Source organism: Balearica regulorum, chromosome 1 (genome assembly GCF_011004875.1).
Source record: "Balearica regulorum gibbericeps isolate bBalReg1 chromosome 1, bBalReg1.pri, whole genome shotgun sequence".
Taxonomy (NCBI): Eukaryota; Metazoa; Chordata; class Aves; order Gruiformes; family Gruidae; genus Balearica; species Balearica regulorum.
In genome coordinates this window covers 157911366-157938325 of record NC_046184.1, presented here as the reverse complement: position 1 = coordinate 157938325, position 26960 = coordinate 157911366, and the positions used below count along the sequence as shown (strand labels likewise).

Genomic DNA, 26960 nt, shown 5'->3' with positions numbered 1-26960 from the left:
TCAAGCCAGTCCCCGTTCAAAATTCCCTCCAGCGCAGCCCCCGCCTGCAGCCAACACCTGCTGGTGCCGGTGCCGGTGCCCGGTGCCCCCGGCCAGGCCGGCAGCGCACCCCGCCACGTAGCTGCCGCCAGCCTCCCCCTCCGCCATTATCCCCCTCCACAGCAGCCGCGCGGGGCCGCTGCCTAGCCCCGCCCCGAAGGGTGAAGGGCGGGGCCTTGCACCCCTGTGGGCCAATCAAGCACCGCGCCAGCCCCCCCCCGGTGACGCTCTCTCAAGGGCGGGGCGGTGATAGAGAGAAGGGCTGTCATTCGCGTGACGTCACGGGAGCGCTATGAGCGGGCCGGCAGAGGTATGGCCGCCGTTGTCATCACTCCTCCCGGCGCGGGGCCCGCCCGGGGAGAGCTGAAATCAGCTGCCCCTTCACCCGTGGGGGAGGCCGGCGGTTAAGGGTGTCTCACAGGTCGAGAGGAGCGCTGCTTTCCCCGGCCGCAGCCGGGCGAGGGGTTCGTGAGGCCCTGAGCCCTTGCGGAGCCCCGCGGCTCGGCCCGCCCCGGGCTGCTCTGGGGAGGCCGCGCTCCTTGGTCTGGCCCGGTAGCTGCGGCTGACGGCGGAGCGGCCGCCTGTGGGGGACCGTGTGCCTGTTTTGCGGTCTGATACGTTCGGTCCTGCAGCCTGTGGCAACTGCCGTTCCCTTCTGAGGAGCCTCCGGAGCTGTGGAAGGGGGGTGGGTGTGCTGCCGCCTCCGCCTTCCCGGGAGAGGTGTAAACGCGGCTGTAGGGCACCTGAGCCCGGCTTTCGGAACCTGCAGCACGTACAGGGGCACATGTGCTGTCCGGTCCCCTGTTCAGCTCAACACCACCTGGTCTTGCGTCTCATTCAGCTTCTCCTGGTGTCTGTCACGACCGGAGGCCCTCTGCCAGCCTGAAGCTGGCTTTGTCCGAACCTCTGCTCTCCCTCTCCCCTGTCCTTGGGGAAAGTTCAGTCTTGGCCTGTATGCAGGCTGCTGCTCCGCTGAGTGGTTACTGCTGACTGACTTGGAAACCTTCCCTGGGCTGTGTCTTCTTGTCTTACATTTCTGTGCTTCAGGCTGGTGTTTGGAGAGTGCCTTGCCTGTCTTAGAATATAATACAAATATTATACAAATACATAAGATATGTATCTTGTGACATCTGTCATCAGTTATTATTGCACACTTAATGAAAAAAGTAATTCCTGTGGTGTTTTCCCTATAGTTGTGTGTAATGTCTAAAACTGGTGTATTCAAATCCATTTTTCGTAATAGTCTGTTTTCGTCTTTTGCCCTGTGTAATGAAGCTTGTGCATGGAGCTACAGGATTAAATAGTTGCTGCCAGCATGGAGTTCTCTTAATCCGATATACTCCATATGGCTTTACAGACCCAAAGGAACTTGGTTGTAATAAATATTTAGGGGCTTCTGTAATTATTAAATAATGTCTGTGAGACATGGGAGATAAAAATACTTTTTCTGCTATATGAAACTATAATTATGGAAGAGTTTGTATTTCCCTTTTATTTTTGAGTCTTACAGAAGAGCTATTTTTTCTTACTGTGGAAGACTTAATATTCAAGTCAATTATGGCAGTTAGTTCTTGAATAGCTAGGTAGAGATACATAGAGAAGGTATTTCAGATTATGCCTTGAAGCATCCTTTGAAGCTAGGAATGCTTCATTTTCTAATGGAGAAAATAAGGAATGGAGTGATAGGTAGAGTTACCCATTTAGTACTCTTGAAGAGAAGGAATAAAGGTGGACTTGCAAGTTTGGTTTCTTTCTTAATTGTCTGATTTTTCTTCATTATAATGTGTAGACTGGGAACATGCTTTTTTTTTTTTTTCCTTTTTAATTACATTAGGTTTTGTTTCATTTCTAGGTTAAAGTGAAAATACCTTTTGGAAACAAATACCTTGATGCTATCTTTTCTGTCCCAGAGAAGAAATCAACATATGGAGTGATTCTTACCCATGGAGCTGGAGGAGATATGAATTTCCCTCACTTAATGTCTTTGGCAGCCTATCTTGCATCCCATGGAGTTCTGTGCCTACGGTTTACTTGTAAAGGCCTTAACATTGCTTATAGGACTAAGGCCTTCAAAACAGTTGTGGTAAGAAGTGACCAAATTCTGCCAAAGCTTAGATCCATGGGTGTTGCCTTCTGGGTTTCTTGGAGTATGACCAGAGACCAGTCAAGCAACAGTGGGAAAATTAGAAGTGACAGTTAGCTAAATGGAGCACTGTCTGTGAACAGAAACAGCAGGAGGAATTTTTGTATGGGCAATAGCTGGAACAGCTGCGGCAAGTGTGTGGGTTTGAGTTCAGGGAGAGAAAGAAAAGCTTGAGAAATGGATGTAAGAAAGCAAGAGTGTTTCGTGGGAAAACTTGAAAAAATGAAAGTATTTAGCATGGAAACCAGAGGTAGGTGTTCTGGGAGGGCATGGTGGAGGGAGAGGGATTAAGGGACACAGCTTTGGGAGCGGTTTTGACAGGAAAGAAGCTGACCTGGGAATTGTGTTGGGTCTCTGAGTGTTGGCAGCTGGGAGAACAAGACTTTAGGAAAAGAGTAGGGGACTCTGGGTCGCAGGAAGAATTGAAGCAAAAGAGATTGGGAGTAGCATATGAGCACCTTGGAACCTAAATAATCTTTGATTTCAAAATCAGTTTAAACTGTTATATGCACATGCTTATCTCTTTCTGCTGCTGTTACGTAATTTAAGACGTTCTTATGTACCTAGGTTTTGTTACAATGGGCAACCTTTTGTTATAATAGCATCAGCTTGGAGTATCTTCCTGCTCTCGATTGCATAGGAAAGAGTGGAAATTTTCTTCTGATTATCTAGCTACTTTTACTGAGGCATGGGAAGGTAGCTTGAGTGCTTTGCATTGAGCATCAGACATTTTTATTGGGGAATTAAGTCTAGTTCTTAAGGAATTAATTTGTATGATATCATTGCGATTATTTGTATATTAATGTGACGTTAAACTTTGCTAGCTTTAATGTGAATCTGTTCTCCATTCTTTTTTGAAGAAACATAATGTTGTTAGCGAGTTTATATTAATATGCTGCTGTGTGAAGGTAATTTAAAGGCCTCTGCTAAGATAGCATCTGATTAGTTATCTCCTAAAACCTGAAACAATTGTTGCTGAATTTTATCTTTGCTGTCAGACATAACTGATTGTGTCTTAAACTTTTTGTGGGAAATACGTGACCTCAGTGAAGGGCATTTTTGTTAATTTATTTTGCCTTTTGATGGGCTAAGAGCATGCATGCGGTCTGTTACTATAACTAAGTTGATGCACAGTCATCATTTCTATTTTGGTAACTTTATAGGACATCTGATATTTTAGACTTGTTGAGAGCTAATGTGAAGTTGCTTATGTTTATTATATTATTGCTGCAAAATGTTATGAAATCACTTGTGTGAAAAAACGAGAGCAATTTGTGTGTATCTGTTTGTTGTTTAATCTGCAGTGCTGAAAGAGTTTCCCATTTTGTATTTAGTAGCTAAAATCCCCAGCCTGTCAGCTGTCTTAGTTCTGAGTTGTAATATTTATCTTATTTCTTTAGGAATTCTTAAAGCTTTCTGATGATTATAAACTTTCGGGCGTCTTCCTTGCAGGTATTGTTTTAGTGTCTATAATTTTCTCTCTTGTACTGCCTCTCACCATAGCAATCTGCAATTACTCCATTTTTGAAGTCTGTCCCACTTTGGTAAGAAGTGAATGAACAGATGCAGGTGACAGGTTTCAGTTTGAGGTGGGCGCTAAAATCTCGGTAACTTGGGAACAAGCTCCCTCTAGTCAGTATTGTCTAGAGAGAGCGATTCAGCTGTCTGCCGGGAGAACCTCCTTTACAAAGAGATTACAAATGTTCTCTAATCCTCATTAATTGATTAGAAGTTCATTGGGTGCCAAGCCCACTTAGAGATCTGCATTTGGGGTGTTGTAAGCAGGAGCTGAAAGCTCCCAGCCCCGTAGCCGGTAGCTGTGCAGGGCGGGTGTGCAACCGGCTATCTTACAGCACTGCTCTTCCAGTCGCAAATGGGCATGTCCATTTCACCACCTTCTCTCGAGAGCGTGGCTGTCTAGACCTGTTCACACTCCTCGTGATGCCACAGATCTCACTCCAGAAGGAGGAGGGAAAGAACAATAGATGACGTTTTTCAGATACGTTGGGAGAAAATTCCCTTGTTGCTTGTAAGTGACAGGGCATGAGATCTCTGATAATCCATGTGTGCTTTTTAACTGCGGGTCTCGAAGAATTCCAGTTACTGGTAAATGGAAAACCATTTTGCCAAAGCAGGTTTTGGTAGATAAAACCTCGTGGCAGATAGAACATCAGTTATATTATGGGAAAAAGGGAAGTAGGTGGGTGTGATTAGGAATAACTTTGTACGGGAAACCCTGAATGGTCTCTGACTAAGTGAAACCAAATCTGTGCTGATGCAACTTAATCCCACTGGAATCAGCCACTTTAACACTCAATTACAGAGCATTGTCAGCTCATATGCCTCGTCTTTGAGGAGATATTTTGATACCCCTGTGCTGTTACTGATGGACCTCTCGCTACAAGTTCACACTTTATTTTTTTTCCCCCTTCTACTTTTACTTTTAGGCTGAAGTTTGAGGTATGCATAAACACTTGCTGGATTTGTTTTGGGAGTAAGGCACATAAAACTTTGTTTTTAATTTGAGCAAATTAAGGTTATGTGAGGAAAAAATGAAAGATTTTTCTCGTGTAAAAATACATGATATGAGATAATAGCGTTGCTATCTGGAATTTCAAGGGTCTGGAGCAAAGGACCTGTCCCTCTCTTCCTCCTGTCCCCTGGATGGGCTGTTGTTCCTTCCAGTATTGCAAAAGATCCCTCTCCATTTATGTTTTTTAATTTTTTCCCCCTTCTTTTTCAAATGAGGATGCAAAACCATAATGTAACTAGTCAAATATTTTAGCAGAAAATGTTGAAATTAGAGTTAATATTTTTCAAGGAGTAGATGAATAGAAGCATCCCTAGCATCTTGTACTACTGGTATGCTGAAATACACTGAGTTGGGTTGTTTCTAGGAGTTGTTTACTCAAACAGAATGTAGATGAGGTAATAGCAGATACGCTTTTTTCCCTTTATTTTAACATGGGAGAAAGGCCGTTCCATGGGCTCACGAGCTGCTGCCTCTGTGATACGTCATCTTAGCCAGGAGGATGATGATGACTTCATTCAAGGTCTAGTATGTTTATCTTACCCATTACATCGACCAAAACTTCAGTCCAAGCTCCGGGATGAAGATTTATTATTCATCAGGTGTCCAGTGCTGTTTGTCTCAGGATCAGCAGATGAGATGTGTGAAAAAGTGAGTAAATCCTTGTCAAGCCTGCTATGAAGGGGCAGTAGGGAGGAATGGGAATGAGCCTGAGCGATGTCTATACTGGTATACACAGCTGTGACTTCAATTAACAGCTTTCTCTAAATATATGTACCTTCTGAAGGAGGCCTTGGGTAGGAGACGTCATTGGACATAAGGAAATGTGGGGGGTGCTTTTTTTTTTTTTTCTACATAAAACTTCTGGATTGTACTTGACCATCCACTTTAGCACACTCATCTTTGGGCCACTAACATACTGCTAATTTGAACTTCTTGTCTTTTTTGATAGGATAAGATTGTACAAATTAGAAGTGGCCTATGGAAGGAGCGAGTTATTTGCTATTCTGTTTTAACCATTTCAGGTTACAAAACGTAAACACTGTGCTACCAAAACACATTTGTTGCATTTTCATGACAAATTCTCGCAAAGCAGTTCTACCTGCTAGCCAGACTTCGGTGGTAGAAGGCGTTATTTGTTAAAGAGGAGGTGCGCAGAGATCAGAATACGGTGTTTTTCTGCTTGTTTTCTTGCAAATAGGTACCTGTTGTTCTTGAACAGTTCAGCTTGAATTTGGAACTGTGTGCAATTGGCATTTTCCATGCTTGGACATAGTTTCTAAGGAGTCATAATGCTTTTGTGAGGAGCTGTCACCAAAATAAGTCAGGCTAGCAGCCAGCAGATCTTTGGAGTGCCCTCTTAGTGGGGAAATCTTTTAAGATTTTCTGAGCTGGTTCTTACATCTGTTTGCTGAGAAAGTTGAACAGAGTCAAAGCCAGTCTCTAGGGAATTATATCGCTACTCTGCTACTTGAGACAAATCGGATGTAAGAAGTTTTGTTGTTTTATTGCTAGTACTACCTTCTGGCAGTAAAAGTGGATTCCTTCATCTTTCCTTTTGTGGGGAAGGAGCCTGCACAGGGTTGTGACCTTTGCAGTTTTTTAAGTTTTAATTTTCTTCTATTCTGTATTTGAGTGAGGGCTAACCTTTGAGTTACTTCTGTTACTGAACACAGTATAATCACATCTTTTCTGTCAACATTTTTTTTAATGTGCAGGCAGATCCATTTTGTTTTTAAGAGCTGCCTGTGATGTGTCACACAAGCAAAGCGAGAGACATCTGTGAGTTGCACGTTTGTAGCATCTGATTCTCTAACTTTTTTCATTCTTACTTTCTCTATAGCAACTGCTAGAAGGTGTGGCAAGCAAAATGAAAGCCCCTAAAAAAATCCATTGGATTGATAAAGCAAACCACGGGATGGTAGTCAAAGGACGAACAACGGATGATGTCATGGAAGAAATAAATGCACAAGTGTTTTCTTGGCTTAGAGAGAATATTGAACTGGAGCAGAAATGATTTGCAGTATTTAAGCAGTATCTTTGTTTAGTTTTTTGTAAATGCAGCAAATGAGTTTGTTATTTCTGAGAGATGTATTTTTTAAAACAGATGTTTTCAGAGGTCTAAGTGTAAATGGAAATAAAACATTTTTGTGTGAATGAAAAAATAAAGAAGTTTTCAAAGGAAAGAAAATATTTCATACTGTGGCAGCATTGTTTTCTGTGTTTCTGTGCAAACAACTGTATACAACACTCGGTGCTCTGCATTAACAAGTAAATGCTTTTGACTGATACTTGAAGTGATATACTGGAAAGAAATCTATTTTGACAGCAAATATTTAGGTGTGTTTCATTTCTGAGTGTATTACTGATGCTATACTTGTTTGAAATTAAAACCTACTGCTTTGTAGAACTCTGTGGGCTGTATGGCTCTGTCCTGGTGCTGTATCCTGCCACTCCAGTGTGCTTCAAAACCTGTGACGCAGGTAGAGAATCCCTCCTTGTGTGCAATGTCACTACTCTAAGGAGCCAGGTTCTGGGCCTGTGTGGGGAGGAGGAGGTAACACAGGCAAAGAACACGGGTCAGTTTTGAAAAGTCACCTTCCAGCAACTTCCCTTGCGTAAGGACGGGTCAGGGAGGCCCGTTGGGGAGATAGGCAGGGAAGACTATTAAATAAAAACAGACACAAGACAAATCATGTTTGTATAGGTGGAGGAGCTCCTGGAGGAGGTAGCAGTTACACTGTTGCACAAGGCTGCTATCAGACAGGAGGGCTCTGAAGAGGCAGTGGGGGTCTGCACCTCCTTACCCATTAGCAGAAGGAACTCCGGTCTCTCCGGTCTTCAGCTGAGCTCTGACGTTGGATGAAAAACTCTGTGTGCTTGTGGCTGCAGCCTCTCCCGTTGTGGGCTGTGAGCAACCTGTCGGTATAACCACAGGTCATAGTGATGTGTTAATTGCTTTCAGCCAAGTCATCAGCAAGTACCAGCTGAATGATGACCCCAGGATGAAATGGCCATCTGTCCTGAGAAAAGCATTTTGGCATTGTCTCCTGCGATGGCGGCCTCAACTCCACAGCCAAGAGTTCCGCAAAACCTGCTCCAGTTATTCAGCATCTTCAGGCTGCTGCAGTGTGTCCTGTTGAACGTGAACAGGCAGCTTCAGCTGGAGGTTGTTTTTGGGAGTAGCTGTTGTGCGTGACGCTGCAGAGCTGCTTAAACGTGCACCTGGCCAGCCCTGGTGAGCTGAGAGGATTTCTGTGATGTTTTGGCCAGGTGCCTTTGTTTTGGTGCTGTACTGTGTATATATTAAAAAAAAAAAAATCGATTCAAGACTGTAGGTTAGTAAAGTGCAAAATACTGCTTACCACATGATCAAACAGACCATTCCTTTGGCTGTAGTAAAAATAATAGGCAGGTGAAAGTAAAAAAATGTTAATGGGATATAATAATCTTCTGTTGTTTCTCACAAGATGCTGTAAGACTGCTGATTTCCCAGCAGTAATGTTTAATAAGCATAGCACACACCTAAATGTTTGTGAAGAAAATAACTATACGGATTTCAAATTGGCTGTGTTACAGAGAGAAATCCTCACTTAGGACTGGAAACATATGTGCTAACTTTGGAATTTGATGAATTTAGACTTGACTTTAAGATGATGTTGATATGCTCAAAAGTAACAGTTGAATTACTTAGTATCAGCATAAGGGAGATACTTTAAAAATAGACTAGACTTGAAATAGTCGCTGTAGTCACTGCTCAGTGCTACTGAATTCTTTTCTTATTGCCAAAGAGACTGAGTTTCACAGACAAAACATCTGAAAAATCGTATGGAACTTTAATCTAACATTACTATAGTGTCCAATAGCACTGTGCTTTTCCTTCAGGTTAAAAAGATACATTATAAATCCCGTGCCATTGTCTTTGAGAATACTGATTCTCCCAGAAGGAATAAAGTTATGGTCTGAAAAAGATGACTTTGTATAGCTGCATGGGATGGGAGGGGTTGATTTATGATTCTTATCTATCTGCCCTTTTTTGCATAACACACGTGTGAGTTGACTCAGCAGAATGAATAAAAAGTACTTGCATTTCCAAGGTATCTCAGGACAGTAACACATGACTGATACAAACATGGTTTTTATTTAAAAAAAATTATAAAAATGTATTTGAACAAAGTTCTGCAACCACTGCATGATAAAAACGGGTTGCTTGGTTGTCTCCCATATGTAGAGCATGATACAGTAAACTTCATAATATCCATTGACATTATCCATTGGCATTTTAATGCAAATTTTTCTTCTTAAGAAGACAATCTGAATGTAGGTAAATATTAAAAAAATTATTTTCTTTCTTCCTTTCTGTCAGAGTTCATCTTTGGCCTGTAGTCAAGAAAGAAGAAACATTTTTCAGTTAATTGGAAACTCAGTTTTTAACTGCCTAGTCCTGCAAATACATTAAGAAATGTTTCTGAGTTTGACAGGGATTAATGGTCTGGTAACTGATACTACAGGCTGCTCAGCAGTGGCTGATCCAATTTGGTCAAATAAGAACTGGAGACATCCAGCACTTTACGTTTAAGGCTGCGTGTACCGTACCTTTTTTCTGTGGCAAGTACATGGAAAAAGGTCATCATCAGGCTGCTGCACTTTCTCCATCCCCTCTCTGATTTTTGGCTCGCTCACTTGCAAACTGGCATATTCCTAGTTTTAGAAAAAGGAAAGTTTTGTTAATTCATAAACTTGTTAGATTGTACATCTGGTTGTAAATACTACACCAACTCAGCGGAGTAATTCTGTAAAAACTCTGGAGCTGCAGAATCTGTTACTCCATACAGTGTCACAGACAGGGTAAGCAGATACATGACCGCAGACAGGAGCCCCATCGGGTGCCTCACTGGAGTTTCGATACCTCGGTGCTAATGCACAGATATTTTCAGCTGTGGTTCACAGGGTGTGCGTCTGATGTGGAATTCTTTGATCATTGTGGGCAACGTATTCTTGCAGATTAGACCAAGATTTATGGCATCCCATGGCTCCTCTCAAACTGCCAGCGTAGTCTTAAGGGGTTTCGTAGGAAGTAACTGCATGCAGAGTTTGTAAACCAACTGAAGTTCTTAATTGCTGCTGCTGCTGGCTTTGTGGCTTCAAGTACTGGACCGGCCAATTTCCAGCAACTCTGTTGCCCTGAATTCTTTCTGTGAGATTTCTACTTTTTGTGGTACTAGGTGTTAAAAATATACTAACCTGGAAAAGTTTGAAATAGTAACAAAAAATGTGATCTCCCATGAGATTGTTTCTTGCAAATTCTTGTCCAGATTTTGCAATATTTTTTGCCTGTCAAAGAAAATAAAAAGCTGTGGGTTTTTTTAATTCTAAAAAAAAAAAAAAAAGGTAGTTATTTCAGTATTGATTCTGGAGTTAAGTATAGTGTTGACAGTTTAGGAAAACTTCTTTATTGTTATTTAAGCTTTCTTAATTTTAAAAGTACAGCATTCTTATGAAAATACTCTTCATTTTTTCCAAAGTTCAATTTAATGTCAAATTAAGGGCAATATTAGGTATTTTTTAAAAAGTGTTTTTCTTATTTGTAGAGTCGATGACAATATTTTTTAAGTCCTTCTAATAGATTTTTTTGTTTTAAAGAAATGCACTTTTTGCTCTCTCTACTTCGTCTAGAACCATTGCCGAGTCCTTCTAAATGTGTATTTACCTCTTCATCATGCTCTTTTGCCCACTGGAGTTTTTCTAGTAGATCACTCAGGTCGCTTTTAAACGGAATATAATGTTTCCATGGCTGCAGCTCGTTATAAAAATGCTCATAGTAGATGGAGTCTTGCTTTAGCACCACACTGTTTCCTGCTAGTAGATAAGGCAATCTGTATGCTGCCACTGTGCCATCAATATTAATTTGATATTTATACTGGAAAGAAAATGACCGTAAGTTATTAACAAACAGGAGATCCAAGTAGCTTTGTTAGGTTGTACTATCCTGAGGGCACCAGTGTGACTGACTTGCCGATATTGAGAAACGTAGGACTGGCTAGGCAAGCGTCAGTGTTTAAATAGCTTTTAGTATTTAGTTTGGAATTCATCACAGTGCAGGGTACACAGAGATGCCCTCTTCATCAATTAAGTTCTCCGGAAATTCTTAGACGCTCATCCTCAGATGTGAGGGTAGACGTGCCACTTCATCCACTGATATTCCCACTATGTTAGTTATGTTAGTAGTCCTGATCACTGAATCAGGAAAAAGAAATAAAAAGTAACTTGGAGTTATATAGATTACATGAGGTTCTACAGAACCTTTAGATGTAAATAAAACATTATCATCCTTAGCGTTAAGAGCTACATAGCAGTTCATCCCACTGGAGGGATGCCTATTCACGCTTGTTACTGGTCTTGCGCTGAAAAACTAAGAATCACTTTATTACCGATAATATGTATGAAGTTATTTGATAATTTGAAACACCAAGAACCTAGTTCTGTGAAAAATGGTTAGTGGCTTACCTTAAAAAAATCAAAAAACGAAATATGCTTAACAATGGGGCCATAGAGGCTTTCATCATGTTTAAAAAAAAAAAAGTTTGTGAAAGCAGCATCTATGATCTCTGGGTATTTTCTGCTCAGTTTTACAAGTTCAAGCCTCTCTTTGCGGCTGTCACGTCCTCTCCAGAATGCTGTGGTATTCTTGTCTTCCCATGATGGGCCAGTATTTGCTTGAACTGACATCATATCCAGACTGACTCTGGAGGAGAAAGGAGTGATTTAGTAGCGAAGCCTACTGGAAATTTTTTTAAATGCAATTACTTAAAAGAGTTTACAGTACCAGTAAGCAAATCACAAGGATGAAGGTAAGCCATGAGCACACCCGTATATGTATTGTATCAGTATTTTTGCAGCGATAACAATAGATAAGGAATGTCAAATTCCCAGGCCTGTGGCAAGACGGCATCAGTTCAACATGGCGTGTGGAAGGAGTACCTGTCAGTTGTCGTGGAAAAAAGTGGCTAAAAGTGGATATAGTTGCCAGACAGATGAAGGCGATACGGGCTAATGCAATAGCAGATAATAGTGATGAGGCAGTCGTGATAGTCTAAAGCAAGGTTTTTATGTAACTAGTTAAGTCAACATATTTCACTTCTTTTGCTAAATTAAAACACATAAAATGGGTATGTGTGTGTGTGAAACAAAACAAACAAAATACCTACTCTTGAAACATTCCCTCTAAGTGCTGTTTTCAGTGACTTGACCATGTTTAGATTACTTCTGATTTTTTTAAATAAAAGAGTTAAGTATTTTAATAAATGTCATTCATGTTATATAATACATAACTTGGTTAATGCTAAGTTATTGATCACACAGTTAGTGCCTACCTATAGGGTGCCAATATCTCATGAATAAACAAAGAATATACCAGTTAATACACTGGTAATACAAGTATCTTTTTGGAAGATCATTCACTGTGAATTTTGTGAAAATTTTAAGCAATTTCTTACCGTCCCATAGTCTCCAAAACTGAGTCTGTTAAGTCATATGTTGGCATGACAATGTCTTTTGACTCACTGGACCCACACCATGAGAAGATGGGGTGCAGGTTCTGTGGGGATTTCTTTTTCTCCAGAGGCCAGTCCCCCAAATTAACAAAAAATTCTACATCTGGCATTTTCACCTAAAGAGAAGCAAAGTAGGTGCAAATACATTTTAATACAAAGCAATATTCTTCTGCTGGCATCTTGCATTTTGAGAACAACCTCACTAAGGCAGAAAATAGCCGGGTCTCTAATATACTCAGTATACCCGTAATAAATAGTTTAGAAACATGTTAGAAGTACTCAGACCACAGAGTAAAGCCTACAAGATAATTTTTAAAATTTTTTTTAAGATTTGTAGAAAGTCACATAAATTCTCTCTCTTTTTTTTAAGGGATAGGAACATCCCAGTTCAGAGGATGGTTTCTTGTTATACTTTACATGACTGGCAGCACAATCTTTGTACCAAGCTAACACTGGAATCCAGTAAGCGATTGTGTAGTTCCAAGGGAAGTTGAACCACCTTGTTGATTGTATGGAAAATCGCTGTTGGGTGGTACATTAGTGTTCTGTCTCATGAGTGAACTGGTTTGCCCTGTGTCTGCACGACGGCTCAATCCAACAGAAGAGAAGTAACAGAAATGAACAGCCATGATGGAAAGACCACGTTTAGTCAGCACCGGGGTTAATTATTAAGGATAATATCTTCAATTATTGTTGGTAGTATGGAACCATATCTGAAATCAATGTCGCAGCCAAAGAGCAAGCAAAATACTGCTGGTGGCCAAGAAACATTATAACAACAGGACAGGGGCATAATTTTGCTGCTATATGAAACTTTGATGGACCCCCATCTTGAGCGCTATGCGTGGTTCTGGCATTTGCAAGCGAAGCAAGAGAAGGTGCAACAAAAGGCAGCTACTATGATAGGGATGGACCGGCTGCCTTGTGAGGAGAAACTGAAAGTGGTGGGACACTTCAAATGGGATAGCAGAAGGCTGAGGGCAACACATGGTTGAATTTTACAGAACCCTGAAGGCATGGATAATGTCAGTGCAGAACTGATGCTGTATCTGTTCTTAGTTCACCCCCTTCATGATGTTAATCTCTGCTACATCCTCAGTTGCCTCTTTCAAAGCAAAAGACTCCTAGTCAAATTATCTTACTATTATTGCTATGTCGTTCTTTTTGAGAATGTGAAATGAGAACTGCACAGTTTTCACAAGAGAGGCATGTCACAGGTTTTATACTGTGACATAATCTTTTTTTTCTTTTGTTTTTGCCTCCCTCCTTAAGTCTTAACTGGGTATTTGACTATTACAAACATCTGATTATTATACCAGCATTTTTTGAATGTATGATTATGTGTGATTAGGAACATTTTGTTCAAGTGTTATCATCAACTATCTTAATATCTATATGAGAAAATACCTTCTCTGAAGAAAGAACAATTCTGAACATTAATAATTCTCAAAATATACACATACATGTAAAAATAAAGTTGAAATATTTTGCTGACTCCTCATTGTATATATGCACTGAAACATTGCTCAAATCCCTTTACTCTTCAGATCAGAATGGCTGGTCACACACTTAGCATTTCAGGATTTTTCTGTGGTACTGAAACCTATTTGGAAGTTTCTAATTTAATGTATCTTTATAGACAGAGATAGAAATTAATAATTTGTCAAACATCAAACAACCCCCTAAGTGGTTGAAGATGTTTTTCTCTAACTTGATGACACAGGAAAACCTTTGGCAGAGACATCCAGAAATTCTAAAGACGGAGACTCAAAGCAGTATTTTTTTGCCTTCAGTATACAGACTGACAGAAAAGGTTTTCTTGCGTACCTTCATTACGAAGGCTACACGTACTAATCTTGAGCACTAAACTTTATTAACACAGTGCCATCTAATGGTTATGATAGACATAGAAAAGTTACAAATTATATTTTATCTACATCCTTAATGACAGAATCATTCAACAGGTTGAATCTTCTTCTCCAACCCACCAGATCTGTTGTCTTTCGATGCCATTGTCTTAATAGAAATTCCTACAGTATTTAATGGGGATGAGACAATTCGTGTTTTGTGGATCTGTAAACAGTTTCTGGTTTTGGAGTTAGCAAATCTTTTTCAACATTTAGCCTAAATACCTGTGATGCTATTTAATTCTATTATTTCTTGTCCAACACTACTCACACCAAGAACAGCTTACTTCCATCTTCCACAGAGCAACCTTTTAGATAATTAGAGGAAAAGCTACATCCACGTCTTCCCTTAGACACTGTTAAATAAAACAATTCCCACTCAAATGAATCTTCATTTGTATGTCTAGTCATTCTTTCCACTTTCCTGTGCAATGTCAGTAATTCAACCTTTCTTGAAGCATGATACCCAAAGGCAGATGCAGTAGCATAACTGGTCCATTACTAATCCTGAGTGTAGTGGAAAGGTTACTTTACATTTCTTCAATGTGTTTATTCTGTTAATGTGTGTGTTTAGCTTTTTGCAACAGCATGCCACTATTGACTCATGTTAAATTTGTGATGCTGTAACCTTCACACTTTTCTGCAGAAAATAACCACTCACTCCCTATTTTAAATTGGTGCCACAACTTTATGACTTATCCAGCCCTTTGTCCAGTATCCTGCCCTTGTCACTTTATTTTATCCATTTTTCCATACAATTTCTCTTACTTGTTAAGACTATTTTTAATTATGATGCTGTACCGTGAGGTGCTTGCAGGTTTTTTCATTTTTGTTATCTCAAAATTGAATAAGCATATTCTCTAGTCCATCATTAAGTCAAAATATAACTAAGTTATTAAATGGGGACTGAACCTAGGACAAATCTCTGAAGAACACATTTGTGACACCTTTCACCTCTCTGGAAACATTGGCAACTATTAGTTAAGTAAGGCTTTCCAAGCAGGTTACAGTCATTTCTTCTAGGCAAAGTTTTCCTATCTTGTTTATGAGAAACTTGTAAGCCTTACCATCAAAAGCCTAACTAAAATTAAGATACTTGGCATCCATATAGGAAGCCTATTACCTTGTTACAGAAAGAAATTATATAGGTATGACTTGATTTTTTGATGATAAACCCATGTTGTTTCATACCAATTACCTTATGTTTCAGCTGCTTATAAAGAATGTGTTTATTTCTTATTAGGTTTTTAAGGATTTTTTTTTTTAGGGGAACAACTCCAAACTTCAGTAGCTCCTCTCTCTTCTTTCTCTCTTTTGTAAGAGACAAAGCGCTTTGTCTTTTTACAGTCAAAAATAGATATTAACCTGGATATCTTTGTATTTCTCTTACTACTATCCTTACATAATAGTCACATACTTGTGTGTGCTGAAACTGCAGCCCTGTCTATTCTGTCACTATGTACATAATGTCAGTTTTTTCCCAAAGTTTCCCTAGGAAAGAGTCTGCATGGTGCTTTTCGCTTGTTCAGCAAGGGAGTTTCCCCACATGCCACCTGTTGGGCTTTTGGTTCTCTTTCTCAACTCTTCGGTCCTGTTTTCAACATATGGAATTTAATAGAGAATTATTTACATTGCCTATGTTGGTTTTTTTTCAGTCATCCTGTATAATGTACTAGCAGAGACAGAATTTTCTATTAGATGCTACAGGATGATTTATTTACTCTATAGAAAAAAAAACCCAAAACACAAAAAAACAACCCCACGCTCTGTCCAAATCTATCACTCTCCTACAAAAGCCTGCTATTCAATTAACATTTGTGATACTCCATACACTGATCAGACAGCATTCTAGAACATGCCAACTTCAAACAAGGAAAATCCATCTAACCTTTCTATTATTAATCGAAGAACAGGAAGAGCTTTTTAACAGAAATAGCAACAAATATGCTAAGTACATTTGTTAAGCCCAAGCTTCTATAAATTACAACATATAGAATAAAATGACGGTACAGATGTACTCACTTTTCTTGTCAAAGAAAGCAGTATGGCATCCATGAAAATTCTGAAGCCAACATGTTCCCCATATGTCTTTATATAAACCTGAAAATAAACAAAGGTTTTATTGGTTGGGTTTTTTTCTTCATTTCAGAGAACGGCTGGCACAATTTAGAGCTCTTTTAATCACTTAGTAAGTAACTAGTCAGACAGCTTGTTTGGCTGTATAGATTTATGAATCAGCTGGGAAGTTTTAGAAATCTCATCTAACTCATCACAGAAACAAACTGGTTACTTGTTTCTGTTGTGTTCCATGTTCTCATTTCCATATGAAACTCTACTGAAGTCAGTACAGTTTTGTTAAAAAGAACTGTAGCTCTGATCCTCAGTGGACCTAAAAGTGGCATTTCTTTACCTTGGAATTCTGCACAATGCAATTTATTGATGCACATTTAATTAGATGATTGTGACACTCCACAGCAGTATTACTCCGAGAACAGGAAACTGAATTAGCATTTAGGAGACTTGGGTCTGTGCCCAGTACTCGTATCGATTGCTTGGGAAGTAATTTGCCTTCATTGTGCTTCAGCTGTAACATGGACAAAATATGCTTTACAATGTAGGACAGGTATTATTGAGCTCATACACAAACTGCAAAGTATTCAAGGACAGAGAAGAAAGCAAAGGAAGTTTCTTAAAGAACAGACAAGAAGAAGCCTTTCAGCTGGGAACAGCCAAGCAGCCTAGTTGTATGAGCTGCCACCAAGTCCCCATATGGACTTCGCATAAACTCATTCCATACCTCGTTATCTTTGATGGTATAATGACACAAACTCTGTCTTTGTCCAAACCTCTGTGGAATTTCTTTTGCAATCTTATCTGGATCGACAATGGGAAAATTTGCTAGGTCTCTTTGAATCTGTGGAATGATTTGAGGGCAGTTCATCTCTTCCAGCCATGCACTGCTGTCCTCCTGAGGGCAGTCACAGTTTTCATGGTAAACAGGACCTATTAGGAACACAATTATTATTTTATTTTCAGTAAGTCATACTATTGAGCTGTTGAGATCAGAAAAGATGGTCAGGTACTGAGCATTTATTCCTTAGGGCCAAACCTTCAGCAACTCTAAATGGACACGCTTGAACTTTTTTTGACTCCAATGGAGTCCTGCCTCGCTACATCAACTTCTGTGTGAACCCCTACAGGTATTTGCTAAGCAACGGCTTCACAGCATTTGATTCTTTTCACTATTTCAGATAGTACATGCAGGACAGCTATAATGAATCCATAATTCGAATGGGCTTTCACAGTCCAGAGGACTGAGGTCCTGCAGAATCTTATGGTAATCCTAGAAGACAGTCTGGGACAGAGTTTGTGAGAAAAAGCCACAATAGGAAAACTGTGTGTAGTTCTGCTTCTTACCTTTTAAAATATATGGAGACTTAGCAATGTGTTTATCTCCAGTTTTGACTTCTATCTTCAGGTTTTTGTAGCTTGCGTACATCCTGTATCTCACAAGGAAGGAACCATCTTTCCTGTCTAATACTTGCACACCAACCCGAGTGAACTGTTCATCAGGAGCAGTGATCTTCACCTGGAACGCATTTTCACCCGGTGATGAAGTGAACCTACCCAGAGAATAAGTGGGAGCTTAATAAAAAAAGGAAACACACAACAGCTTTCTTAGTCTGATCCATTCCTTTTCAAGCTGACAGATTTCCAGTGACTTCACTGGGCTGTGCTAGGTCTTTATGATCACATCCTAATGTTCGGAAGCAAGGCATGATTTTTCCAAAGAGAATTTTGTTAGGCTACCTAAAACATCTCATGCTGTTAGAAGCACTAGGTATCAAGAAGTTCCACTCAGATACTCATGAACAGACCTACAAAATTACTTTGTGCCCTACGTGTTGAACAGTGTTGGAAATACAGCCTTTGATTATATGGGAACAGAGCAGGTTTAAAAATCCAGCATAGCTCTTGGTTAGTAGTAGTTGAAGTGTAAAATGATGGGAAGGTAGAGAGCATGAAGATAAATGAATCTTGGTGGATGTTATCTTGATGTTCTGACATGGTTTAGCCCCAGCCTGCAGCTGAGTGCCACACGCCGCTCGCTCACCCCTCCCCTGGCGGGATGGGGAGGAGAACGGAAAAACAATGGCAAAGCCTTGAGGGTTGGGATAAGGGCAGTTTACTGGGACAGCAAGGGAGAGGGAAACAATCAACAACAGTGCTGATAACAGATAGTAACAATGGGTGATAACAGAGAACAATTTACTGATCTGATGACCTGACCCTCAGTGGGGCTGCCCACCCCTGCCCGACTAGCCCCCTTTTATGGTGAGCATGATGTCACATGGTATGGAATAGCCCCCGGCCAGCTTGGCTCACCTGTCCTGGCTCCTTGGGAAATTAACTCTATCCTTGCCAGAACCAGGACATTATCCACCCCTTATTCCATACCATCTACGTCATGCCCAGATTATTTTACAGATCTCATTGCCTTACTCTATGGGCCATCACTCTAAAATGTCTGTCGAGTTCATTTAGTCCATGGCTTTGGGTTCCATCTGCCATTACAGTCTCTCAGAGCAGGAGCAATGGTGCGTGCTGCTGGATTGTTGCACGCTGCATCTGGAGTTTTCACAGCCGGTGTATCTGGTATGGTCCATGCTTACAGTCTGGATGTCAAAGATGTGATTTTCGATAAAGTTTCTGGGCACCAGTTGAAGTCAGTTCTAGTTCCATCATCGTGGCACTTTGTTCAGTTTCAAAGTCCATCCTTCATTAGTTTTGGGTGATTCTTATGGTCATACCATTGATACAGTATATCGCTATTAACATTATATAATTTAATTTATTGGCTATTTTCACCCAAAATCAGATCCCCTTGGGGTACACACCGGACTTCCCCATCTTTTCTCATCACCCACCAAGTGCACCCTGGTCCCTGAGCAAAAGCAATCCCACAGATGGGCTTGCCTTTGCCTGAAGCAGGGATAACCCAAACTGTTTTACCCAACATATTTTTCATGTGCACTACAGGAACTTTATCCCCTTCTACTGGGCGTGGAAATTTTGATTGGGCAGGGCCAGCTCGATTGGCAGATCCCCGAGTGTTAACTAACCAGGTGGCCTTTGCTAAATGTGTGTCCCAGTGTTTGAGGGTCCCACCACCCATTGCTCTCAGGGTAGTTTTTAGCAGTCCATTGCACCTTTCAATTTTCCTAGAGGCTGGTGCATGATAGGGGATGTGATACACCCAATCAATACCATGCTCTTTGGCCCAGGTGTCTATGAGGTTGTTCCGAAAATGAGTCCTGTTGTCTGACTCAATTCTCTCTGGGGTGCCATGTCGCCACAGGACTTGCTTTTCAAGACCCAGAATAGTGTTCCGGGCAGTGGCATGGGGCACAGGATATGTTTCCAGCCACCCAGTGGTTGCTTCCACCATTGTGAGGACATAACGCTTGCCTTGGCGGGTTTGTGGGAGCGTGATGTAGTCGATTTGCCATGCTTCCCCATATTTATATTTCAACCACCGTCCTCCATACCACAGAGGCTTTACTCACTTGGCTTGCTTGATTGCAGTGCATGTTTCACATTGATGGATGACCTGTGAGATGGCGTCCATGCTCTAGTCCACCCCTCGATCACGGGCCCATCTATATGTCGCATCTCTTCCTTGATGACCTGAGGTGTCATGGGCCCACTGAGCTACAAATAATTCACCCTTACGCTGCCAGTCCAAATCCACCTGAGCCACTTCAATCTTGGCAGCCTGATCCACCTGCTGGTTGTTCTGATGTTCCTCAGTAGCTCGACTCTTGTGTACGTGGGCATCTACATGACGTACCTTTACAACCAGCTTCTCTAGCCGGGCAGCAATATCTTGCCACAGTGGGGCAGCCCAGATGGGTTTGCCTCTGTGTTGCCAGTTGCTCCGCTTCCACTGCTGTAACCACCCCCACAGGGCATTGGCCACCATCCATGAGTCGGTATAGAGGTACAGCGTTGGCCACTTTTCTCTTTCAGCAGTATCTAAAGCCAGCTGGATGGCTTTCACCTCTGCAAACTGGCTCAATTCACCTTCTCCTTCAGCAGCTTCTGCAACTCACCGTGTAGGACTCCATACAGCGGCCTTCCACCTTCGATGCTTTCCCACGATGCGACAGGACCCATCAGTGAACAGGGCATATGGTCTCTCATCTTCTGTTAGTTTATTATACGGTGGGGCTTCTTCAGCACGTGTCACCTCCTCCTCTGGCGACATTCCAAAACCTTTCCCTTCTGGCCAGTCTGTGATCACTTCCAGAATCCCTGGACGACTGGGGCTTCCTGTTCTAGCCTGTTGTGTGATCAGTGCAACCCACTTACTCCATGTAGCATTGGTTGCATGATGTGTAGAAGGAACCCTCTCTTTGAACATCCAGCCCAGCACTGGCAGTCGGGGTGCCAAGAGGAGCTGTGCTTCAGTGCCAATCACCTCTGAAGCAGCTCGAACTCCTTCTTAGGCTGCCAACATCTCCTTTTCCGTTGGAGTGTAGCGGGCCTCGGATCCTCTATATCCCCAGCTCCAAAACCCCAGGGGTCGACCTCGAGTCTCCCCTGGTGCTTTCTGCCAGAGACTCCAGGTAGGGCCATTCTCCCCGGCTGCGGTGTACAGCGCATTTTTTACATCTGGTCCTGCCCGGACTGGCCCAAGAGCTACGGCACGAACTATTTCTTGTTTAATTTGTTCAAAAGCTTGTCGTTGCTCAGGGCCCCATTTGAAATCATTCTTCTTCCAGGTTACATGGTAGAGAGGGCTTACTATCAAACTGTAATTTGGAATATGCATTCACCAGAAACCCACAACACCTAAGAAGGCCTGTGTCTCCTTTTTGTTGGTTGGTGGGGACATGGCTGCTATTTTGTTGATAATATCCATAGGGACCTGACGCCGCCCATCATGCCACCTTATTCCTAAAAATTGGATTTCCTGCGCAGGCCCCTTCACCTTACTTCGTTTTATGGCAAAGCCAGCCTGCAGCAGGATTTGGATTATTTTCTTCCCTTTCTCAGAGACTTCCTCTGCTGAGTTGCCCCATACAATGATGTCATCAATGTGTTGCAGGTGCTCTGGGGCTTCACCCTTTTCCAGTGCAGTCTGGATCAGTCCATGGCAGATGGTGGGGCTGCGTTTTCACCCCTGGGGCAGTCGATTCCAGGTGTACTGGACGCCCCTCCAAGTGAAGGCAAACTGTGGCCTGCACTCTGCTGCCAAAGGGATCGAGAAAAATGCATTAGCGATATCAATGGTGGCATACCATTTGGCTGCCTTTGACTCCAGTTCATATTGAAGTTCCAGCATGTCTGGGGGGGCAGCACTCATCGGCGGTGTGACTTCATTCAGGCCACGATAGTCTACCGTCAGCCTCCACTCTCCATTGGACTTCCGCACTGGCCATATGAGGCTGTTAAAGGGTGAGTGGGTTCTGCTGATCACTCCCTGACCCTCCAGTTGATGAATTAGCTTGTGGGTGGGAACCAGGGAGTCTCGGTTGGTGCGGCATTGCCGCCGGTGCACAGTTGTAGAAGCAATTGGCACCTGTTGCTCTTCAACCATCAGCAACCCTACAACAGAAGGGTCCTCCGAGAGACCAGGCAAACTAGACAATGGTTCAATTTCCTCCGCTTCCAAGGCAGCTATTCCAAAAGCCCACTGGTAACCTTTTGGGTCTTTGAAATACCCTTTCCGGAGGCAGTCTATGCCCAGGATGCATGGAGCCTCTGGCCCAGTCACAATGGGGTGCTTTTGCCACTCATTCCCAGTTAGACTTACTTCAGCCTCCAACAGAGTCAACTGTTGGGATCCCCCTGTTACACCAGAAATAGATATTGGTTCCACCCCTTCATAGTTTGATGGCATTAGGGTACACTGTGCACCAGTGTCCACTAGGGCTTTGTACTCCTAGTCCAATACACTCTGTTGTCCCTTTCCTCCACCTGGCTGGAGGCAGGGCCCCTCTAATCCTGCTCATCATATTCACTACTTATCTCTTGCAGAAAGGACTTAGAAGTCCCTTCAAGAGGGTCAGAAGTGCGATCTGGCCTTTCACTTGGTCTGGGGGGCTGCCCGGTGGAAACTGGAGGAGCATTCTTTCCGGAAGAGTCCCTTTTTACAGCTGTCTCACCTTGTAGCTCATGTACGCGTGCTCGCAGGGTTGAGGTGGGCTTCCCATCCCATTTCCTCATGTCTTCTCCGTGGTCACGCAGGTAAAACCACAGGATACCTCATGGTGTGTATGCTCCATATCCCCTCTCTGGAGCAGAAAAGCGCTTACTCCTAACGGCTGAAATACGGGTCTGTGCAGGTGGGGAGTATGATATATCCTCTTTGAGTTGCCGGACGTCCTGGGACAGTTTCTCCACAGCCGAGACGAGGGAGGAAGAAAGGCTCTCTTCATATTGCCAGAGTCGGCCAGCCAATTCATCCACTGTGGGTGCCTCTTCACTCTTCCAGTCAATTACTGCCAGTGAGTTGGCGTACAATGATGGTGCACTTCGCACAAATTTTCGCCACATGGGTCGGGTACATTGGACTTCATCGGGGTCTGTGGGCAACTGTGCGTTGTCTGGATCATAATAAACCATCTCCTGCACAGCTAATTCCCTCAGATATTGAATACCTCTCTCCATAGTGGTCCACTTGCCTGGCCGACATACAACATCTTCGCTGAAAGGATACCTTTCCCTCACACTTGACAGGAGACTGAGGGCCTGCGCCTTCTTCCCAATTGCCTTGTCAATGCCCCTTCCCTAGACAAGGATCCCAGCTGCTTGGCCTCCCTGCCCTCCAGTTCCAGGCTACTGGCCCCGTTATCCCAGCAGCGGAGCAGCCAGGTAATAATGTGCTCCCCTGGAAGGCGGCTGAAATCTTTCCGCATATCTCGCAGCTCACTCAGGGACAGGGATCGAGTGATCACTTCTGGTTCTGGCTCTTCTTCTTCTCGTGATGGCCCCGGTTCATCATCATCTCTCACTAAGCAAACTGATTTCTTTGTGTATTTCTTTTTGTGTATAGGGGCGACTGATACTGGTATGAGTTGATCTTTTGGCTCGGCTGCAGCGCCTGTTGCGGGGGCCTGGGCAGCTGCAGTGCCAGTGGGTCCGCTCTCTCCCTCTGGATGGTGCTGTCTACTATCCAGCAGTGTTTGATAGATTGTGGCCAGGGCCCAGCACAGAGCAGTAAGTTGTGTCTCCTCAGAATACCCACAGCATTTTTCTTTCAAATATTCTACCATTTTATCAGGGTCTTGCAGTTGTTCAGGAGTGAAGCTTCAAACCATTGGGGGTGAAAAGGTCTCTAGATACCCGCCCATACTCTCCCACATGCCATGCCAGCCCTGACCATTCAGCCTTGGGGAAGATCCCTGGGTAATATTCTTGAAAAAATTTTTGCTAACCCTGAACAGGACTTGGAAAGCATGCAGGAGACCTAGCAATAGGAATATACTGGTCTGAACATTCCAAAGGTATTCAAAAGTCTCAAAAATTGTTGTAACCAACCAAAAGGGAAAAGGGGAGGTGAAAGAGTGGGAGAAGGTATCCCCCCCCGTCTTCCCCATAGATTGGGTCCAATTATTAATCAATTCTGAAAGATATTGACCAAGGTACGGGCCTGACCGAAATGCTACATACACGTACCAGCTCAGACTCATGATTGTCAATGATATCTTATCATAAGTCATTATCACACAATACAACAACATGAGAACACGAACCCCTCTCCCAGAGGTGATAAACAGCACCGCAGGGATTGCATAGAGTAAACACTGGTTTACAAACCAGAGCCATGTGACCAAACAGAACATCATTATGACCAGCAACTGTTTCAATAACATTATAAATGCTTATAACAACTTTGTTTTAACACACTTGGGTCAGACTTGTTATCACAACCCCTCGAGCCCCACGTTGGGCGCCCAAAAGGACTGACGTGGTTTAGGCCCAGCCAGCAGCCGAGCACCACGCGCTGCTCGCTCCCCCCTCCCCCTCCCCCCTCCCCCGGTGGGATGGGGAAGAGAACAGAAAAACACCGGCAAAGCCTCAAGGGTTGGGATAAGGGCAGTTTACTGGGACAGCAAGGGAGAGGGAAACAATCAACAACGGTGCTGATAACAGATAGTTACAATGGGTGATAACAGAGAACAATTTACGAATCTGAGGACCAACCAACCAGACACTCAGCCCATCCCGGAGCCATGCTGAGCCCGCCCCTGCCAACTAGCCCCTTTTATGGTGAGCAATAGCCCCTGGCCAACTTGGCTCACCTGTCCTGACTCCTTGTGAAATTAACTCTATCCTTGCCAGAACCAGGACATGTCCTTTCCTGTACAGGACAGGACAAGGGGCAACGGTTTTAAACTGAAAGAGGGAAGATTTAGATTGGACATAAGGAAGAAATTCTTCAGTATGAGGGTGGTGAGGCACTGGAACAGGTTTCCCAGAGAAGCTGGGATGTCCCCTCCTTGGAAGTGTTTAAGGCCAGGTTGGATGGGGCTTTGGGCAACCTGGTCTAGTAGAGAGAGAGGTGGTGGGAGTGGCTGGACTAACAGCTTACAGCCCAGAAGCCTGGTCACCTTTCCTGAAACTTGTCCAGACATACCAGAGAGCTGCCAGCTCAACTAAATTCAGGAAATATTTACTGACCAAGATAAGCTGAACTTCCAGACTCGCATGTGCCCAGGGTGCATCTAATCTGGACAGCCTGGATGGAGCACTCTGAGCTTCTATCTAGCTTGTAGGATCAGGGTTTCGTTCTTGTACAAATGGAAAGACGTGTTTTCCAAAAACTAAGTTTACCTCTTTCATTCCGATGAGGTTTACATAATGGCATACAGAGTCATTCTTAATGATGCTACTGATCTTGTGCCTATGTGTTTAGGAGAAACACTGATGTTCCTAACAGTGGAAACAAGCAGGATACCTGAGCAGGTACATCATAAATTAAATATATTATTTATTGTTAAGGTTTTGACAAAGCAGACTAAATCATAAATTGTTGGGTGCACCAATACTCATGTTTTGCTGTTGAACGTTTTCATCGTCTTTTCTTTGCTCATTTCATCCCCTGGGGCAGTTATTTCAAATACTAATTGGCTTTTTCTGAGTGATATTCAGAAAAAGTCAGATAGGGAGCCTTCAGCGCCAGCAGTTTCCCCTTTTGCAAGAAAATCCCATGTAAACTTCTGCCTAAAAGGTGAAAGCGGTTCCGTCGGGACGCGGGCTTGGCAAGGTCAGCCCTGCGGAGGATGGGGCACCTAGCCGTGCTGGCACTGCTGCGGCTCAAGGCGGGCAGCAGGACGCTTCGCTCCCTCACAAGAAATCCAGCAATTACGATTCGGACCCAGGGCTCGCAAATACTTCAGCGGCTGCCCAAGGTGGGTGAAGCCGCACACCCCCGCACCCGCTCTGCCGGCTCCCCGCCTGAACCCTCCCGACCGGGGGCTGGGAACGACCCCCGCGGGGCGACAGCGTGACTTTTTAACCGATCCCTCGGACTTTTTTCTGCCCACAACCGAAGTCTCCCTGAAAAGCAACCGCCGCCGCGCTTACCTCTGCCCTTCGGCGTCCACGGCCTGCACGTAAAAATAGCGAGCGGGGAGTGCTGCCTCCGCCCGCAGCCCGGGCCCCCATACCGCGCTGCGCTCGGCGCTCAGCCGGCCGCCCTCGCCCGCGGCGGCGCCCGCCGCAACGGCTCCCAGGGCAACGCAGAGCGGCCACAGGCCACGCATTTACACCCCCTCCCCTGACGGAGAAACACCGCCGAGGCGCGGGAAGGAGCACAGCCGGGACCTTCCTCCTTCCCTCACCGCTGCACCGGGGAGTCCTGCCCTCGGCGCGGCTGCATGAGGCGGGGGCGCGAGGGGAGACCGCGGGGCCGCTACCGCCGTGCCCCTGCGCGCGGCTGCCAGCTCGGCTCCTCAGAGCACCATCCCCGCGCCGCCGGAGGGGAGGGGACGGGAGCGGGGCGGGGCGATCGTACGCCACACCCACCTGCTTCCGCGGGGGCGGGGCAGCGGCGCCGCACTTCCCGCGCGGGCCGGAGCTGCCTGTACCGTGCCGTGCAATGCCGTACCGGCGCTGCTGGGAGGTGTAGTCCGGTTCGCCGAAACGGCGATTGACAGCCCACGCCGGGTTAGCCCAGAGCTGCCTCAGCCCCCGCACGCCCCGCCGGCTTGCTGGGACCCGCCGCCGGGATTACCTCAGGGGAAGGGGACCGAGGAGAGCCGGCTCTGCCCGGGTCTCTGACTTAGGTGTTGCAATGTCTCGGTGTCGCTGTTTTCTCCGTGTCATGAGCTGAAGTGTGCTGCCCCGGTTTGTTCCGTTTCCATAACGTTAGGGTGAAAAATAAAGAGTTTACAGTCGGGAAAATAGGTTTTCAAAATTGTGCCCAGAGCATCAGAAGCAGGTGCGGTGCATCCGGACGCTCACGTCACTGTCGGGCACCTCACCAGTCTGCTGCCACCACTCCACAGCCCTTTGTCCGTCAAATGATCCAACCTCAGGTTTAATGGGCAGATAAAAAGCGTTAAAAAAAAGAGCCACAATGTTTATTGAAACCTTGAGAACCAGAAATATGCTGATTTTAATCCTCATAAATATTCAGCATCCCCATATTTCAGTATTCACTCCTGAAACTCAAAAATTCCTAGGTTATCAAAAAGCAAGCAAGCCAAAGGTGGTTTAAGCTGGACAAATGGCTACGACACGCATCTTCCTAAAGACAGCTTTTCTAGTAAGTTTGG

At 43.9% G+C, this 26960-nt stretch overlaps 2 protein-coding genes across 3 annotated transcripts; one reads left to right on the top strand and one right to left on the bottom strand.

Moving 5' to 3' along the window:
* Nucleotides 1-306: 306 nt before the first annotated feature.
* Nucleotides 307-7028, top strand: TEX30 (testis expressed 30). 2 transcript variants are annotated; one of them, XM_075740731.1, is made up of 5 exons: nucleotides 307-349; nucleotides 1892-2122; nucleotides 3583-3634; nucleotides 5158-5363; nucleotides 6556-7028. In XM_075740731.1, exons 1-5 carry the CDS (start codon nucleotides 332-334, stop codon nucleotides 6727-6729), a joined length of 681 nt encoding a protein of 226 aa, XP_075596846.1. In that variant the 5' UTR covers nucleotides 307-331; the 3' UTR covers nucleotides 6730-7028. The 2 variants fall into 2 exon arrangements, with proteins under 2 accessions (XP_075596846.1, XP_075596856.1); XM_075740741.1 differs by lacking the exon at nucleotides 307-349 and adding an exon at nucleotides 523-677.
* Nucleotides 7029-8834: 1806 nt separating this feature from the next.
* POGLUT2 (protein O-glucosyltransferase 2) lies at nucleotides 8835-26211 on the bottom strand. The gene is made up of 10 exons (XM_075740654.1): nucleotides 25768-26211; nucleotides 17590-17795; nucleotides 16970-17175; nucleotides 16195-16272; nucleotides 12209-12381; nucleotides 11220-11457; nucleotides 10423-10632; nucleotides 9957-10046; nucleotides 9309-9413; nucleotides 8835-9092 (listed from the first exon to the last, which is right to left on the bottom strand). Exons 1-10 carry the CDS (start codon nucleotides 25944-25946, stop codon nucleotides 9075-9077), a joined length of 1503 nt encoding a protein of 500 aa, XP_075596769.1. The 5' UTR covers nucleotides 25947-26211; the 3' UTR covers nucleotides 8835-9074.
* Between the last annotated feature and the right edge of the window lie 749 nt (nucleotides 26212-26960).

Bases quoted from the DNA above. Each gene is read 5' to 3' on its own strand.
- TEX30 (XM_075740731.1), top strand. The intron at 2,123-3,582 runs GTAAGAAGTGAC...TTATTTCTTTAG, and splicing joins AGGCCTTCAAAACAGTTGTG to GAATTCTTAAAGCTTTCTGA. The intron at 5,364-6,555 runs GTGAGTAAATCC...CTTTCTCTATAG, and splicing joins CAGATGAGATGTGTGAAAAA to CAACTGCTAGAAGGTGTGGC.
- POGLUT2 (XM_075740654.1), bottom strand. From the start codon at position 25,946: ATGCGTGGCCTGTGGCCGCTCTGCGTTGCCCTGGGAGCCGTTGCGGCG. The intron at 17,796-25,767 runs GTAAGCGCGGCG...TTCTCTGGGTAG, and splicing joins GTGGACGCCGAAGGGCAGAG to GTTCACTTCATCACCGGGTG. The intron at 16,273-16,969 runs GTATGGAATGAG...GTTTATTTTCAG, and splicing joins ATACCATCAAAGATAACGAG to GTTTATATAAAGACATATGG.